This window comes from Gymnoscopelus braueri (genome assembly GCF_963280865.1).
Source record: "Gymnoscopelus braueri genome assembly, chromosome: 5".
Taxonomy (NCBI): domain Eukaryota; kingdom Metazoa; phylum Chordata; class Actinopteri; order Myctophiformes; family Myctophidae; genus Gymnoscopelus; species Gymnoscopelus braueri.
In genome coordinates, this window is record NC_137606.1 from 29,310,337 (window position 1) to 29,327,912 (window position 17,576).

At 40.8% G+C, this 17,576-nt stretch overlaps 1 protein-coding gene across 7 annotated transcripts in view; it reads left to right on the top strand.

The window, feature by feature from the left end:
* The first annotated feature begins 9,192 nt into the window (after positions 1-9,192).
* synrg (synergin, gamma) overlaps positions 9,193-17,576 on the top strand; it is a 45,094-nt gene continuing 36,710 nt past the window's right edge. For all 7 annotated transcript variants that reach the window (XM_080427795.1, XM_080427797.1, XM_080427798.1 and 4 more), the window contains exons 1-3: positions 9,193-9,247; positions 15,738-15,778; positions 16,923-17,080. In XM_080427795.1, coding sequence (XP_080283921.1) covers positions 9,213-9,247; positions 15,738-15,778; positions 16,923-17,080 — 234 coding nt within the window. In that variant the 5' untranslated portion in view covers positions 9,193-9,212. The remainder of the gene's footprint in view (positions 9,248-15,737; positions 15,779-16,922; positions 17,081-17,576) is intronic.

Genomic DNA, 17,576 nt, shown 5'->3' on the forward strand with positions numbered 1-17,576 from the left:
TGTGTGTGTGTGTGTGTGTGTGTGTTTGCTTACCAATAACCCCCACCACATTCCACCTCTACTTAGGTAGACACACGTGGTTACGTGCGTGCGTGCGTGCGTGCGTGCGTGCGTGCGTGCGTGCGTGCGTGCGTGCGTGCGTGCGTGCGTGCGTGCGTGCGTGCGTGCGTGCGTGCGTGCGTGCGTGCGTGCGTGTGTGTGAGTGTGTACGTACGTGCATGTGTGTGTGTGTGTGTGGTGATGTTGTTGTTGGGAGGCAAACTACTACAGATATTTTTCATCCAAATACTTCTCAGTGTGTTTTAACAAGGGGATATAGTATTAGGCCGTTAAAAAAGTCTATAGGGAACTTTGGAAAGAGGATGTCCTGCCTCTCTCAGAGCAATTTATTGCTCTTCTGATACTTTATTAGACAGAAGTGCAAACAGCACAAGTACAGTCATACACTTGGTCAAAATGTATTACAAAAAACCTTCACAATATTATATTATTCTTATTTGCATCCAATGTGTGTGTGTGTGTGTGTGTGTGTGTGTGTGTGTGTGTGTGTGTGTGTGTGTGTGTGTGTGTGTGTGTGTGTGTGTGTGTGTGTGTGTGTGTGTGTGTGTGTGTCCATGTCCATGATGGACAGACGGACAGTCTGTCTATGATCAGCTAATCTCCGGCACCGTTGGCTTGAGCGCAGTGAAACTGTGCTCACACACTCCCTGGATGCCAGAGCAGAACCTGTACCCCAAATCTTTCACATGGGCCTGTTGTTGCGCCACTAGGAGGCCAATTTCTACAAAAATAATTTATTTACAGTACTCCTACAGATACTGCATGATCTGTAACTGAAACTATGCGCACTGCACACTCCCTAGAGGCCAAGGTAAAACCCTTTCTTTTAACATTACTCCTACAAATTTTGTCCAAACATCACGCAAATCGCTATACATTATCTCTATTCACCTGTTTCCTAGGCTGTGTGTTTTCCACTTCTTGTCGGATTTCATTGGATATCATTAGTCATCTGACCAGTTTCATTGGATTTCATTGGATCAAATCGACAGGAAGTGGAAAACACACAGGAAGTGGAAAGCTTAGGAAACAGGTGAATAGGGCATAGCAGTGGCGGCCATTAAAAAATATTCATATAAATTATTTTAAGCCTAGAATCAAGCCATCCAGGGTCCTGGTGATTTATGACCATAAAACATTTGATTATGTGAAAAAAAAAGTTGAATATTTAATTATATGATATATTATATTTAATAAATACCCTTTGTTTTACTTTTGTTTTTTGTTTTTTTTACATAATCAAATGTTTTATGGTCATGATTCACCAGGACGGCTTGATTCTAGGCTTAAAATAATTGATATAAATATTTTTGGATATCTCTATGGGAAAAATGCATTGGCTTTTTCTGAGCAGAACCAGAAAATGGAGAAATCCAATTTTTTTTGACAGAGATCCATGTTCGACTTGGAGGTGCTAACTCTTGTCCTGACCACTGGTTGCAAATTGTCGCAGTGCACGCTGGAGATCATGATCATTGAAGCCACAGAATCAGCAAAGAGCAGAGACACAATTCTGACATCCCCAAACCGGACAGTGTCCTCCCCTTGGCTGCAACTTTCTAAAAGGCCACAGTACCCCCCCCCCCCAACACACACACACAATATTCCCCAGGGGACACGGTTGTAAGCTTTTTCCAAGTGAAATCGGAAGTGATGAAACATAAAAATGAGCAGACAACTGGAACAATATAAATTGAATTTGTTAAATGGGTTCTCTCTCCTGATTGGCTGAAATTGGTATCCTGAAAATGGTCTTTCTAAATAACTGGAGAGATGGAGAGAACAAACACTCCATAGCATTGGTTCTCAAAATGGGGTTCCTTGAGGGGGTTCCAGGGGGTTCCCACTTCCCAGCTAAATTTGTTAATAGCATCAAAATCAGTTTAACCACTTTAACCCTTTACCTATATAAATCGACTATTTGAAAATAGACGATTTATATAGATAAAGGGTAAATAAATAAGAAAATATAGCTTTACTTTTAAACAGAACACACACACAAAAAAAACGTAACTTTGTCCGTTTTACGACCCCCCCCCACTCCACAGCATTCTGTGGTTTCATTTTTGTTTCTATTAGTTCCATATCTACTGTAGTTCTACTGTAAACCTGTGATGTGACAATGCATTTGTCATTGATTCTGATTCTGATTCTTCACAACATTATTCTGATTCTGAAAGGTAAATATCCTGATGAGCTGTGTCTCAGTCATATTATCTTCTATTTTCTGTACAGCTGACAATAGGGTCTATTTCTTCTTTTTCTTTTTAAATAGAAATACAAATTATACACATTCTGCAGACAGGCACAAGTGACAACTGAAACAATACATTGTTAATTAATGTAATAAGACAATGAAGTAATAAAAACAGCATTTTGTTGCATGGCCTGTTGGACAAAAGGCCTGTTTAACAATAAAGATGTCTATTGGTACGGAACACATGGCACCATGTAATATAGTTAAGTTGACCTTCAAATTGCAGCAATGCTGGGTTGAAATAAATAAATATGAGTGAAATCTTGCTGGTTTTGATTTGTGTTACTGTAGTGGCCTAACAAAGCTCATCTATCCCAGAGTTTGACTGCTTCCAGCAGGGGAGCCATGCTGTGGAAACCCTTGTAATCCAATGATGTTGCTCTATTTGGTTATGAATGAGGCCTTTGATTTTAGACCCAGGAAGCCACTAAAGATCTGAACAGTTCTCTTTTACTACGTTTCTCCACAAAGAACAGAATGGCTGAAAGAATCATTTGCATCTGTTTTGGGACATGGAGTTTACAATACAATACTACATTCTCTAAACAATAAATTAAAGTGAAGTGTTAAATAGTGTCTCAGTCAGTTCTATGGGCATCCCTTGCATGGCTTTTAAATATATAGTTACTAATTATTTGGTTACACCTCTTGCTCATTACAAAATGATGTGGACATTTTGAATTGGTTGTGCTTTATCTCTATCTTGATGTTGTTATGAGGCTTGCACTTTCACGTTTTTGACAGATGATCCACATCCCGTTTTAAGGAAATCCCACAACTGGTTTGGTGTTCTTGTTGTTCTCCCCTATTCTGGCACTAAGTGTTATTTACACTCTCAGAGTTCCATTTACGCACAGGATTTTGCAGTGTGCCACAATTCTGGTATTATTTGCTATACCGATTATTACCCCAGATCTTACCAGCTGTCAGCTGATATAGTTAAAGGTACAAATTATTTGACAAATTAATTTGGGGTGTATTCACTTTTGTTCTTGTTCATGGTCAGTTACGGCACAGATTCAAACTATGTTTCTGGACGTTCACCAAGTTACTTTAGTTTTTCAATCTTGTAAATAAACCTTTTACTGATGCAAAAATATGCACCAATAGTTCTGACATTAGATTTGGGGGACAAAACGATGTTATTAATCCACAAAATTACAGAAAGATAAAATAAAAAACCCTAACCCTTGACCAACCAGACTCAGGAACAACCAGTAGAGCCATATCAGAGCCTAGAGGACCTCAGGTGACAAACTGGCACACATGGAATTAGAAGCTCAATTAGGCAGCTAGGTGTCAGATGACGAAGAGCTTTAAAAGTAAACAATAAAATCAATTCAAAATTACCAAAGATTTACTAAACATACATGCAGCACAACAGTATTTCAAGATTTACACATTCAGTACACAGCAGTATACACCAATCACAGGTTGAGGTGTCATTGAGGTGTGACTGAGCACCACTATGTCCAGTGCTTGCCTTGTCATTAAATAAATACAACTTACTGTGAAAATACGTTTGAACGCTATGTAACATAGCACATCAATATAGAGCAAGGTCCTGTGTTAGATCCCTGGGCCCGCCAACTCACATAGCACGGATTGCTCCACCTCAGCAATACATCTCCCAGGGGTCACCCTCGTTCTCGGCTGATACCGACCATAAGCCACTCGTCTCCACCCTATTTACTTATACAGAGTTTGCTTTATGCCAGACTTCACCTACATAATAACACCTCCTTAATACCATGAAGCCACAACGGTACATTGACTTCCCATGTGGAATGCTTGTTTTTGCTGTATTCCTGTTTTGTTGGACGGACGGCCCTGTGTATCGTGGGAGGTGAACTTCCCTCCCTCCAGGAATTGTATGAAAACTAAGTGGTGCATGGTCAAAGCTCATCGTATCATCAAGGACACCGAGGTCACCACCCCTGCCACAATCTGTTCACGCCACTACTATACGGCCACTTTCCTTTATATCAGAATGCTTTTCCTTATGTCGGATGACCTTCCTTCGTGTGAATTATGTTCCTTTTTTTTGCAGACTACTTTCCTTTGTGGACTTACCTATGTGAATGTTTCCTTCCTCATGCGGACTGCTTTCCCACGTGGACTATATGTGGATTTATCCCATGTGCATTATGTCACTTGTTGCACGTGAGACTTTGTTTCTTTTGCACAAAGGCCTGTGTGCCACATCTGTCACTGTTCTAGAGCTGCACCTTATGTTCTCCACACCCGCTGCTATTTTTAACCTCACCTTATTGCTGCACCTCATGTCTCCTCATGTACATGCCTGCTACTATTTATACGAATTTTATATATAACTTTTATTTTGTCTTTTTTGTGCTTTTGCCCTTGCTCTTTCCTCTGTCTCTATCCCTCTTCCATTTTCTGAAAGCTACAAAATGATTGAAATAAATAAATACAATCATTTCATCAACTTCTTTAACACCTGTAAACCTGTGATGTGACAATGCATTTGTCATTGATTCTGATTCTGATTCTTCACAACATTATTCTGATTCTGAAAGGTAAATATCCTGATGAGCTGTGTCTCAGTCATATTATCTTCATTTCTAAGTGAATACAACATGATCATAGAGATGAGAAGAATACAGTTAGACCACTGACATTTGGTCATACAGGTGTGTGAATTCATTGTATGAATGGTTGTTATGGAAGAAAGTGATGTACTAGTACCGAAAAAAAGAAGAAAACAACTTTGGATGGATGAATGGATTATATCAATTAGATTCAATGCCTTTGGGGACTCAGAGGTCGACATGAGGATCGAGCTGGCACACAGGGATTGGAGAGAAGGCACAGAAAGTGGATAATACAGGGTGAATACCGCCGTGTGTTTAGCAGTCTCAGAAGAATGGATACTACATCAACTCCAGCTGGGGCCTAAGGGGCTAATGGATAAGACTTCCCAGCAGGGATCAAGGGTCAGGAGGCCACTCTCGGCCAGGGCTAATTGGTCACTGCAAACAGACTTTATGTCAACCTTACACAGAGAAATACATACACATGTATGGAGCAGCTTTGATAGAAGAGTCTTCAATCAAGACCCTTGATCTGGATTCTGGGGCTTCTCTGTGCTGTCCCTGTACAGTCATGAGATCAGTCAGACCACAGCTGTAACAATCACTCTCCATCACCGACGCACTGTACATCGCCACCGGTGCCACCCTCGGTGACAGCTAGGTTGCATGGCTAAAAGATAGGTGGCCTTTTATGGTGGGTTGATATGTTCGTTCTATTGAAGAAATTGGCATTAAACATACAGTATGGGTCAATCCGTTATCTGCTATTTACAATTATCAGAAAGTGACTGTTTTTCTCATGTCAACATATCTGGTCATTTATTTAGTTTTTGGCATTTTTTACGCTTTATTTCAGATAGGTCAATGTAGAGAGACAGGAAACCATGGAAAGAGACACATGTGATACAAGATGGGGGTCATATTTGAACCATGGTTCTCACACTCATAATGAGCATATGGTCTGAGACAATAACAAAGCTTAATTGAGTAGTATAATACAACCTTTTTCCCATTTAGAGAGTTTTCTTGGTGTTTTATGCTGGAGAGGAATCATACAGCATAAAGCAGGAATAACTCACTGACCATTATAGTAAACTACATTTTAAGATCCAAAACAGTGTTCTCGTCCCGCCCCATGTGAATCTCCATGTAGTTATTATTCTATTTTTACTGGCCTGGGTTGGAATGAGGCAAGATTCGTATCCCAGGCTGAAAATGTTCACGCACCCATGGCGCATAGAGGAATCCTGACAGATTGATGTTGTCATTCTGATGCCGTCACAGACTTGGTGCTGGAGGGCTTAATGATTTATGAAGAATAGAGGGATGTCCAGAATGGGACCCGAGTTAATGTTCACCTTTCTCACTGGCCCTCCTCTGAGGTCCACCCATAGCTAGCCCTGATCCAAACATCGGGGGACGTGACTGACTCGGCTGGCCTCCAGCTAAACCCTGTCTGCCCAGCAGGGTGGTAACCCACGCTCTGCTCTTTAAAGGCCCCTGAATGGTTTCAAAGAACTGTGGAGTACAGGAGGGGCAAGGAGACTGATGGGTCTAATCATCTTTCATGATTATCAATAGAACCAATCAACACTACCAAAAATACAGTAAATTCAGTCTTCGTGCACTCTCACTAGCAAGACTGCATGGACAACAGATGTAATTACAGATAATGCCTTGAAGGTACATACACCATTCTGCATAGCCGAGAGTGTAAAAGTTGTTACTCACACCATGCCACTCTGTTACTGATTGTCACTATATAAAGCAATTATAGTACCTGAGGAATAGCTACGTTGTACATAAAGTGGCAGAAGCACGCATTACGATTTGATTGTGGTTGTGTGTCACTCTAAAGTCTTGGCCTTTCTGGTTGCATTGCCTTCTGAACCCAGATTTATTCTGTTGAATAGACAGAATATATAGAAAGGGTTGAGGACAAACTAGGTGACGGATGGCAAAGTGCTCTGTCTTCTGGTGTCTTACGCTACCCTCATTAAGCTGTAAATCTTTCACAAGAACACCCAGTAAAACAATAGCAGAAGGCCGCATTCTTGTAAGTCCACCTTGTCATTGGCGTAACAATGGGAAGCTCAATCACTATGCACTCTCTGTCAGGTTGTACAATAGACATAATCCCTAAAGCAGCCAGTAAAAATGTTGGACAAATCATCAAGGATAAGTGTAAGTGCCATTAATTACAGCAAGTAATAAGGATATCACTTCATTTAACAGGAAGCTCATTGTCAACCGAAGCTCAGACAAATTGATTGAACAAGATAAAGCACCAAAAGCAATATAAGCAACAAATAGAACACTAGGACACGCCACACCTAATCCTGTATTTTTGGTGAACAACATAAACATCACTACAATTAACCGTTATGCAAATTCTGTCGCCTAAGAACTAGCCTATACCGTTTTTAAACACTCAGGTTAAAATGTGTGTTTAACCTTAAAGGAGCACTTTACCCATTTCCCACTTTATATTCATAACTGCTCCTCACTAATGCTCTTTAAAATATGTCACCATTTCTGTCTTGCTCTGCATCTCAGAGGTGGGCGATGGACAGTTCAGAAACCTGCCTACAAATGACATGATCAGTGGTGATTTCAAACACGATTTCAAAGTCGATTTTTTAACGATACAACAACAATGGCTTCTATTTCAATGTGCTAAATTTCCAGCAAGAGGCTGTAGTTTGCTTTAGCTTGGGAATCCCCAATGATGATATCATTGGTAATGGTAGGCCGGTTTCTGAACTTTCCACAGCCCACCTCTGATAATAATAAGATGATGTTGGAAATGGGAGGAGTGCTCCTTTGATATTCACCCAGGTTTCCGCAAATATTATCATCTAATAAAGCCATAAATAGTGCATGCTCATTTAGTCCCACCAGAGGTCATGGCAGCACTCACGCACACACACACACACACACACACACACACACACACACACACACACACACACACACACACACACACACACACACACACACACACACACACACACACACACACACACAGACACGCACACACACACACACACACACACACACACACACACACACACACACACACACACACACACACACACACACACACACACACACACACACACACACACACACAGCTGAGTTTTTCTAACTCTTTCATTAAACTTTTTTAACCACTCGGCAAATAGAGCATGCCTGCTTGCTCAGGGGAGATATTGCTTTTAGACTTTCACAGTGAGGCAGTAGTGGTCATACCCTACCACAGAATAGTCAAATACAATACAACCATCACATTTGTGTTAGTTATTGTATTAGCATAGGCTACTATACCATACAGATTGGTCAAAATATCATTTTATTCACTATATAGAAAAGTTACATAGAGTAGCTTAATGTAGATAGGTCGCCTTTTCACTCAGTAGAAAGTATAATCACTGAACAAACATGTTTGTTTCCTTTGCCATTGTAGTTGCTGTCCACAGAGTACACTAGGCTTTTATCACATTTAGACATGTTTAAGGTGTAGGCTATTTATCAACATCACAACTTTTTGTCAGTTCATTTGTACTGCTGACAATGTTCTCTGTGCTCTCAATCGTAAGCAGTCGCCAACTATAAATAAAAAAATAAAAAAATATGTATATAAAAGAAAAAAAGAAAACCAACTAAATAAACAAATAATACAAATACAAAAATACAACCCTAGATTTATCATAGATGTATCTGCTTTGAACCCATGCCTTCTTCAGCTCGACGCATGCCTGCCTTGGCTTGGACTCTTCCTTAAACAACATTGACATCTAGTGGCAAAGAAAGCACATTGCAGCAACTATCCGGAAGAGAGTCCATTCCATAGAAGGCTCTGGTCCATTCCATTCGTCGTCACCATCGTTGCCATGTCGGCTTATTCTAAGCGACTTTTGGCTTCTCTTTCTGTAAAGTTGCTGGTAAAAAATTGTATTGTATTGTATAATTTTTTTTTGCGGTCTTCTTTAGGCTTGCTTCCAAAAATAAATATTATTTAATTAAAACCCGTGGTTCTCAAATATTTTCATAAATGTTTTGTGCCAGGGTCAGGAAGCATTTTGTGTTAGAATGTTCCAAAAAGAATATTCCACATTATATTTCAAGAGTTTTTGAAAAAAGCCAATCTACAAGCTCACAATGCGTCGCGTTATGAGCTTGTAGATTGGCTATTTTGAGGTTTAAAGTGCTCATGTGGCCTAAGTTGCTTCTTTTGGGCTTGTTTTCATAGACCTGGTTGATTATTTCTCTCACACAATGTGGCAACACTGGTCGTCACTGCTGACGTCATCTCTCTCGCAGTGACTGCTGTTATCAAGATGGCGCTACGGCCAGGATCTGGGGGAGGCAGCAGGTACTATTTTAAACCCTTTACCATAATGAAATGTGCCGTGTTCGTGTGAAATAGGATTCTGCGACAAAAACACACACGAACAAAGTATAGATACATTAATAAATGAGGGCTGCTTTGTTATCGTAGACAGAGTGATGAGATGGCTGGATCTGTGGATGTCAGCAGTGTTGCCATGTCCGCTTATTATAAGCCACTTTGGGCTTCTTTTTCTGTGAAGTTGCTTGTAATTATTGGTGGTTGTGGTTTTTTGGTCTTGTTTCTAAGTGTAGTTGCTTGTTTTGGCTTGTTTCCTAATGTGTTTAAACTAGTGGTTCTCAAACATTTACATGGCAAGGAGTCAAGGACCCCATATTAATATGTATTTGTCCACTGCATGCCCCCCCGCCCAAAAATATTTTGTACCCAGCGAGTGGGACCACCCCCCCTATACAAGATATGTGTTGTTAAAATGTTTTTTTTAATGTTCAAATGGCCGTCGCTTGTTTTCATAGACCTGGTTGCTTGTTTCTCTCGCAGTATCTGGCAACGCTGTATGTCAGGTGTCAATGCTATTTGGGCTAGCTGTAGCTAGGCTAGATGATTCAACTACTAGTTATTAACAGGGCCAGTCATACTGGACTCTCGTATCCACGGTACAGCTAAACCTGGTTGTTTTATAAACCCCATTATTAGACTGACAACTAGTGGCTGTATAACGCTATACTTGCTGGAATGTGCAGAGGAGTGCAGTTTGTAGTCAGTGTTCAGCCATAACAGCAAGCAATAATACAGGTCTGGACTGGAGGCCAGGTGATGTCAGACTAGTGAATATATATTGTTTTTATGTGCGTATGCTTATGTGATATTATAAAATAAATAATGTAAATATAGGTTAAAAATATTCCAGTCTCCTACACCAGTGGTTCTCAAACTTTTTCATGTCAAGGACCCCCAAATTGACACTTAGCTCGCGGACCCCCATTTGAAAAGACATGCCAGGGACCCCCATAAGAGAGGATTTTTTACGGCTCTAGCAGTGATCCTCAACCATTTTAATTTCAAGGACCCTCAGTTTGACATGCATTAGGGCTACGGACCCCCATAATGGCATTTCTATCACTTGGACCGCAATTTATATTGTAAAATTGATGTAAATTTAACTCTGAGAGTGTACAAATGGAACCAAATGGACCCTAACAGGTCCATTTGGTTCCATTTGTACACTCTCAGAGTTACAGACCCATAAGGGTCCATTTGGTGCCTAATCTATCATTTAGCTGGGGACCCCCTGGAACTCCCTCAAGGACCCCTGGGGGTCCCCCCGGACCCCACTTTGAGAACCAATTTACTAGTGAATATTGTTTTTATGTGCATCTGCTTATGTGATATTATAAAATAAATAGTGTAAATATAGGTTAAAATATTCCAGTCTCCTACATATAGGTTATTGAGGTTTTGAATATTCTACTGTTAGACTGATGATTCTTGGTTTACCTATGATCCTAGATGACTATTTCTATTTCATTTGATGTATTATTACCTTGTGTTGTCCTTGCTTACTGTAAATCGCTCTGGATTAAGAGAGTCTGCTAAATACCTAAATTGTAATTGTTTAGTATGCAGGTAGTTATCATACTTTCTTTAGCTTCCACTGGCCCTGCAATAAAGCATGAAGAATTCTCAAGGCCTGTTCTGATCACACTCTGACCAGTTCGGCAATTATTGATTCTTTAAGTGAACTGGTTCGGTCACATTATCCCGTTCAGTACAAGAAGCACCGTGGTCAGTTTCTACCTATCAAGCCTGTCTGCAGAGAGCAGTCAGTGGGGAATGTTTAGGAGGCTTTGTCTGATATTATCCTGAGAATATCCCATAAGCCTGGTGGTGTGTGTGTGTGTGTGTGTGTGTGTGTGTGTGTGTGTGTGTGAATGCAGCCTGGTGTACAGAGAAGATTGAAAATGCCAGCCTCATGATTCTTTAATAAGCCGAGCTTTAACATAGGCTGAGTCAGTTAAATAATGAATTATGTGAGTCTCTGCACCTACCAGGTGATACTGATACTACAGTTAGTTGAAACTAAAGAACCCAGAGACTGTAGATAAGGGTCGAGAGACTGGCAGTGGAGTAGGTGAAGCATTTTCTCATATGAACTTCACTTGTGAACCTTTTGTGCTAGTCCTCCTGTTGATGTCAGATTGTGAATACTGTTTTGTCTGCTTCCTGTCAGGTTTGTTGTCTATGTCTTATATGCTGAAATTGTCTGGGAAAATGTAATAATGTAATTTCTTTGTGATCTGTAATAGATATTTAGCTTTTGCCAAGTTTTGTGCATTTTCCTCTCCCCTTCCATCAAAACGACAACCTGTAGGCTAGGCGTTAATCTGTTGAATTGTTCACCTGATAAACACGTTTAATAATGTGGCTCCTTGCTGTCTGAATTAGGGCTGCAGTAGTTATAATAGTTGAATCTGTTGTATAGTTGAATAGTATTAATTTTAGAGCCCAAAATGATGATAAAAGAAGGCATTAAAGTGCAAAATGCTCATCACATGCTCATCACAACCTTGACAAGAAGTTATTTGAAACCTGAGACAAGTGCAACTCTGCAAATGTGTTGTCTGTTGTGCTATTGTGAGGAGGACATGAAAATCTGTCATAACACTTTCTGAATCCCAGGCAGTGCCTGTCTGGACTCTGGAGAGCTATACACTGTAAAATCCTGTTAATTTAACTCAAGAATGTACAAATGGAACCAAAGGGACCGCCCGCAAGGTTACAGGTCCATTTGGTTCCATGTACATTCTCTGAGACAAATGAACACTTGGTACTCAACAGCTTTTGCCAGCTATCCACTTATTTTCACACCTGGTTAAATCAGCATTGTATGTTCCAGGTTAAATAACCTTAAAATTAGGAGTAGCTATTCCCCCCCCCTCATTTTCCCTCCCAATTTAGTCATGCCAATTAACCCTCCCCACACATTGCTGTGTTGCCTGCCATTATACCCTACTACTGGCTCACTTGACAGTGAGAAGCCCCCACCAGGAGAACGGAGTAGTGTCTCCCTCCTACTCCTCCCGTTCATCAGCCCCCCCCACTGAGTGGCCGACAGGCACTGCCCCAGTCCACAGGAGTCGCTAGCGCAGCGACAAAGATCAACCTTCCTGCCCTGCTTCCTTCCCTGAACCCTGCCAATTTGTGTTCGTATTCACCTGTTTCCTAGGCTGTGTGTTTTCCACTTCCTGTCGATTTGATCCAATGAAATCCAATGAAACTGGTCAGATGACCAATGATATCCAATGAAATCAACAGGAAGTGGAAAACACACAGCCTAGAAAACAGGTGAATAGATAGATTCTGAAGCTGGATGCACCATGTAGATTTGATGCACCATGGTGGATTTGAACCCCTAGACCAGGGGTCTTCAAACGCTTTTCAGGCCAAGGACCCCTCAGCTGAGAGAGAGATGAAACAGGGACCACCCACTACATATTGTATAAAATTGTGTAGTGTTGCAGATTACACTTTTTCATAGATTTCATAGATCAGTCAAATGAATGTTTTTTTTGTTTATTTCAGACATTTAACCACTTTGTACCCTCAGTACTTAGTAAACTTGATCTTTGGCTCTGTACTTGGTTTGCTCCTTTTTCCCACTACACCAAACTACTTTGCCGAAAATAGCCGATCACGAGGCGTTGTGAGCCTGTAGATCGGCTATTTTCAGCTAATGTTCCCCTTCAGAATAGGAATAGGGACGCTATGGTTCAAGTGGTTATTAATGTAAAAAAAGAAAGAAAAATTCTATCACACAAAGGCCTGCAGGCCACTACAGGTCTTGTTGCTTCAGTATCTGAACTCCTCTAAACAGGCAGAGAATAGACACTTCTGTTTTCAGATAAGGTAAGGTTTATATTTTATTTTTACTGAAAGTAAATTCTTCAATACAACCAATACAATGCTTACCATGCAACTGATATACAAAAGGATAATTATGTTGAATGCGGAGTTGGTGATACGACTAAGCAATGCCTGTGCAGCCTATGGCAGACTGACTTATAGTTTATGCAATGGTCACTGACACCATGCTAGTAGATTCTGTCATTGTGAACGACAAATTTTACTTCTGCCTCATTTCCTTTCCTTCCTTAATTTAGGCTCACCGATGTGGCATAATTGGTGCTTTGTAACTATCATCCATTTCCTGAGTGCTTTATTCTGTGAAATTATATGCATAAATATGGGTTGACCGCATCACACAACCTGTGTATTAAAACGTGGAGGAATAACCATACAGTATATGAAAAATGAACTTGCAAAGGAAGCCATAACAAAATTCCTTCATTATCACATGTTTTTGTGGCCGTTTTGTTATTTTAGCTCCGTCATATTAATGATCTGCTGCAGCTGCCCTCTCCTCCCTGACAGTGTTGTTTATTAGTCCAGATCATGAGCATGGGACCTTTTATAAGGCAATGGCCTGCCTGGTTTCCACTTTCCACAGCTGCCCGAGTGCCCGTTATCACTGCTGATCACTTTCTGCGTATGCCTGCTAATCCTTGACCTGTTATTCAATGCAGAACGGGTAGCACGGTTGTCCTATGAAAAGCATTTTAAGCTGCAAATCTTAGCGTGAGCAGATGTGAGGCAGAATCGAGTGGAGCCCCATCACTGAAGATAAAGCCATTGGCCCAGATTGATGTTGTGTGTTCAGTCTTTACTCTTCACTCAAATGCTGTAATAGCTGTGCTGCTGCTGTGTTGAGCTTCACATTGAAAAGATGATTCTGTTTACTGGAATAACTTGTGCTTTATACTGAGATATTTTTCCTGAAGATTGTAAACTTATTATTGGAACAACTGTCATTACAGGGGAGAACAAAGAGAAAAATGGGCACACTTTCTGGTATTATTCTGGTGCTTCAGGGTCCCTTGCATCAAAGCCACCATTCTGTGATTGCCGCTATTGGGATTTTAAGTCTAGCCACCATTGTGGAACTAAACTATTATGTGTTAACTTATGATTAGCCTTTAGCTAAAGGCTTTGCAGCCTAGCTCTGGTGAGGACAAAGACGGACATGTCTGAGTTACAGAGCCAAAGTCTCTGACTTTCCCCTCTCACAGAGGAAGGTTACACTAGAGAGATGCATGCTGTAGCTGTTTTTCTTTTAAGGCGCTTGTATGCTGATCAATAAAGGCTGTCCTGACCTACAGGCTACAGCAAAATTATATTGCATCAATTTATCTTTTACCTGTCAGATTTACCGCTTGTGGTCAATGCAGTATTCATTGATGCGGTCCCTGGAAAGCAGCAAGCTAGGAAGATAAGATCTGCCTCGCATTCCCGAGAAGTCTGGCACAACAGAGAAGTAGGATAGATGACTGAAAAGAAACTGAACAGTTAAAGTCACGCCTAAAAGTGTGTGTGTTTGTTATTCTAGTCACTTTAATAGAACAGCACAACAGTGATGAGGAGTGAACACAACAATGCTCACTTCCTTGCCGTGCCGCATCTAGCGTGCGGAACGTAGGTGTCGCATCTAGCATGCGACACCTACGTGCCGCCGCCGATGTGACTGATATGCCCATAAATGGAGATCGGTGTGTCTGTCAGTCCTTGTCCCTTTTATGGCCATATATGAAGAGCCCTGATGTCATCAGTATATGCCCAAGAAATGTCGGTATGACATTAATTACCTGATGTGTGTGACGAGCGTGGACGCTTGCGTCGTGCACCAATTAGTCCTTTGCGTTGTCATAGCTGAAGTGTCGTCGTGCTATTTGTTTTTATGCAGCTGTTCATTCAGTGAGGGCTGCTAATCTGTGCCCGGATGTTTATTAGTGACGCACGCTTAAGGAACGTTTTTGGGTTCCTACTTCCTACCCCAGCTGCTGATACATTTGAGCGGAACTACTTTTTGGTGTTTCCGCCCGGACCGACGCACGCCCACACACGCACTATTAAGTTTCTTATTTTGCTACCTAATTGATGGCCCCAACCCTAACCCTACTACTTGAACGACACACTCATAATGCGTTGCATCGCAACGTGTTGTGACTGTGAGCTTATGCATCAGCTATTTTTGCTATTAAAACAAATCGTTGATCTTTAGCGCCCCACCAAGGGGGGCCCGGACCCCAGGTTGGGAAACACTTGTTAAGACTGAAGTTTAATAAGATATAAATGTACTGTCATGCATTTGTGCCTTTTGTGATATGGCTGACACCAATGTTTTTGAGTGATGCAATTATGACAAAGTGCCAATACAGTCAAGCAAATGTTGATTTACTGCTAATTAAGTCTCTTGTGTTAGTGAGACAAAGACAAATATGGCTCTCAGCTAAGCATACATTTCTGAAAGTTCCTGTGTTTGGGAGGGACATGATGTTTTCTCTGAATCCTGCATGATGAAGCTACAGCGAAGCCTTCATCTGATAGGTTGTAGGTCATATACTGGAGTCTTAGTTTTGAAGGTAGTAATAACCCGTATTTTTCTTTCTCTCCTTTTTAGTTTTATGTTTCCTGTCGGAGGGGGCATGGGACCGCCACAAGGTGAGTCATTCGTCTGTCAACATGACTTATCTAAACTCCCCAAGGCTTTTAGCGCTCCTTTACAAATATAGTCCATTTTCCTCATAAGGTCTTCTATCTGAAGGGAAGAACTACACTTTAGTAACTGTAAAATGGCCTCTAAAAGTGAATATCCCACTGATTTAGCAGATATAATGTAGTTATGTTTTGTTTCAAATTGGCTATTTCTATGAATAATTGATTATTGCTTAACCAGGGTGTTAGGAGGACCAGCCATTTTTGTGTGTGGGTTCAAATCCCACATGTTGTCTGAGTATAAAATGCTCTTACTTACCCATTACAATACCCCTGAGGAATGACCATGATTACACTGTGATCTTTCTTTTTTTTATGCCATCTTATTCTCTTTTTATTTCTCCATTTCATTCCTGTTATGTTTTGAAATGTGTTTTTATGCCTTATGTAAAGCACTTTGAATTGCCTTTGTGTATGGAATATAATACACAAAACGTTTCCTTGCCTGTTGCATTGGTTATAAATTATGCCATTAGGCATAAGTACGGTACTCTCATTAACAATAAATGCAACACATTTGAGCCTCTGCCCAGATTTGTGCATTGCTTTGCTGTGAGGCTCTTTGGCATCACTTGGCCATCAATGCTCGTCATATCTGGACTGCTTGTTCGGTTTATAATAACACCCCTCACAGACCACAAAAAACAACAACTATTGTGACAAGTGGGGTCATTACGTGCTCCCTTTGGCAATGTCATGAGACAAATTATTTAGAATGCATGCTGCCTCCTAGACGAGCCATTTATTCAGCCTGGTTGAGACCTAATCTGGTGAATCATCCGGAGGCTCCCATAGGAGAGAGCTGCTCAGCTCTGATTGTCAGCTAGAGCATCTGTGAAAACAAACAAACTTTCCCCTTTTCCCCTTCACTCCTCTTCTTTTGCTCAGAGCTGTGACAATTCACCATAAACATTGATCATCTGAGCCCCTGTCAAGTCCAAGTGACTGTGTTGTGTTTACTTTTTGTCTGTGTTTGCATCGAACGGTTTACCTAAACGCTTCCCAATGAGATCTTATGTGGCATTCAATATGAACAAGTGTATGTCTGAAGTTCAGTGCAGATGTGTGCATTTGTTTATTGTTCCCTCAGGCATGGTGCCCATGCAGCAGCAGCAGCACCACCAACAACAACAACAACAACAGCAACAACAGGGATATCCTATGGTCCAGTGTATGCAGTCCAACATGCAAGGGATGATGGGAATGAACTTTGGGGGACAGATGCCCCCTGCTGCCATGCCAATGCAGGTGAGGGCATTTGTCATTGTTGTGAAATGTACATCATAAAGTTTAATCTAATCCCATGCATATAGACAGCAGTGGAAATGTATCATGCCTGCTCCATCGATTTTGGGCAAGTTCATGTTCGACAAGTTGCAAATAGGGTTCACGTGAGCTGATGATGACGTGAAATGCTGCCTTGTAATCTATTTGTTTTGTAAATATCTTAATTCAGTATGACATTTTTTATTATTATTTGTAGTTATATGAATAGTCAAAGTCAAATACCTTTCCCCCCTATCAATAAACCCTCCCCTATATAACCCATTGTTATCAAAGGTGAAATAAGCATAAATAAATGAATATGCAATAAACATAAACAACATACGATATCTGGCTCTTATCTTTTTTTTAATGTTTTTTCATAAATTAATGCAAAAGAAGCTTAAAAAGCCAGTTCTTACCCAGCAGTCCTGTGTTTCCTGTGGATCGTTAATTGTCCATTAACAATGTTTTGGAATGG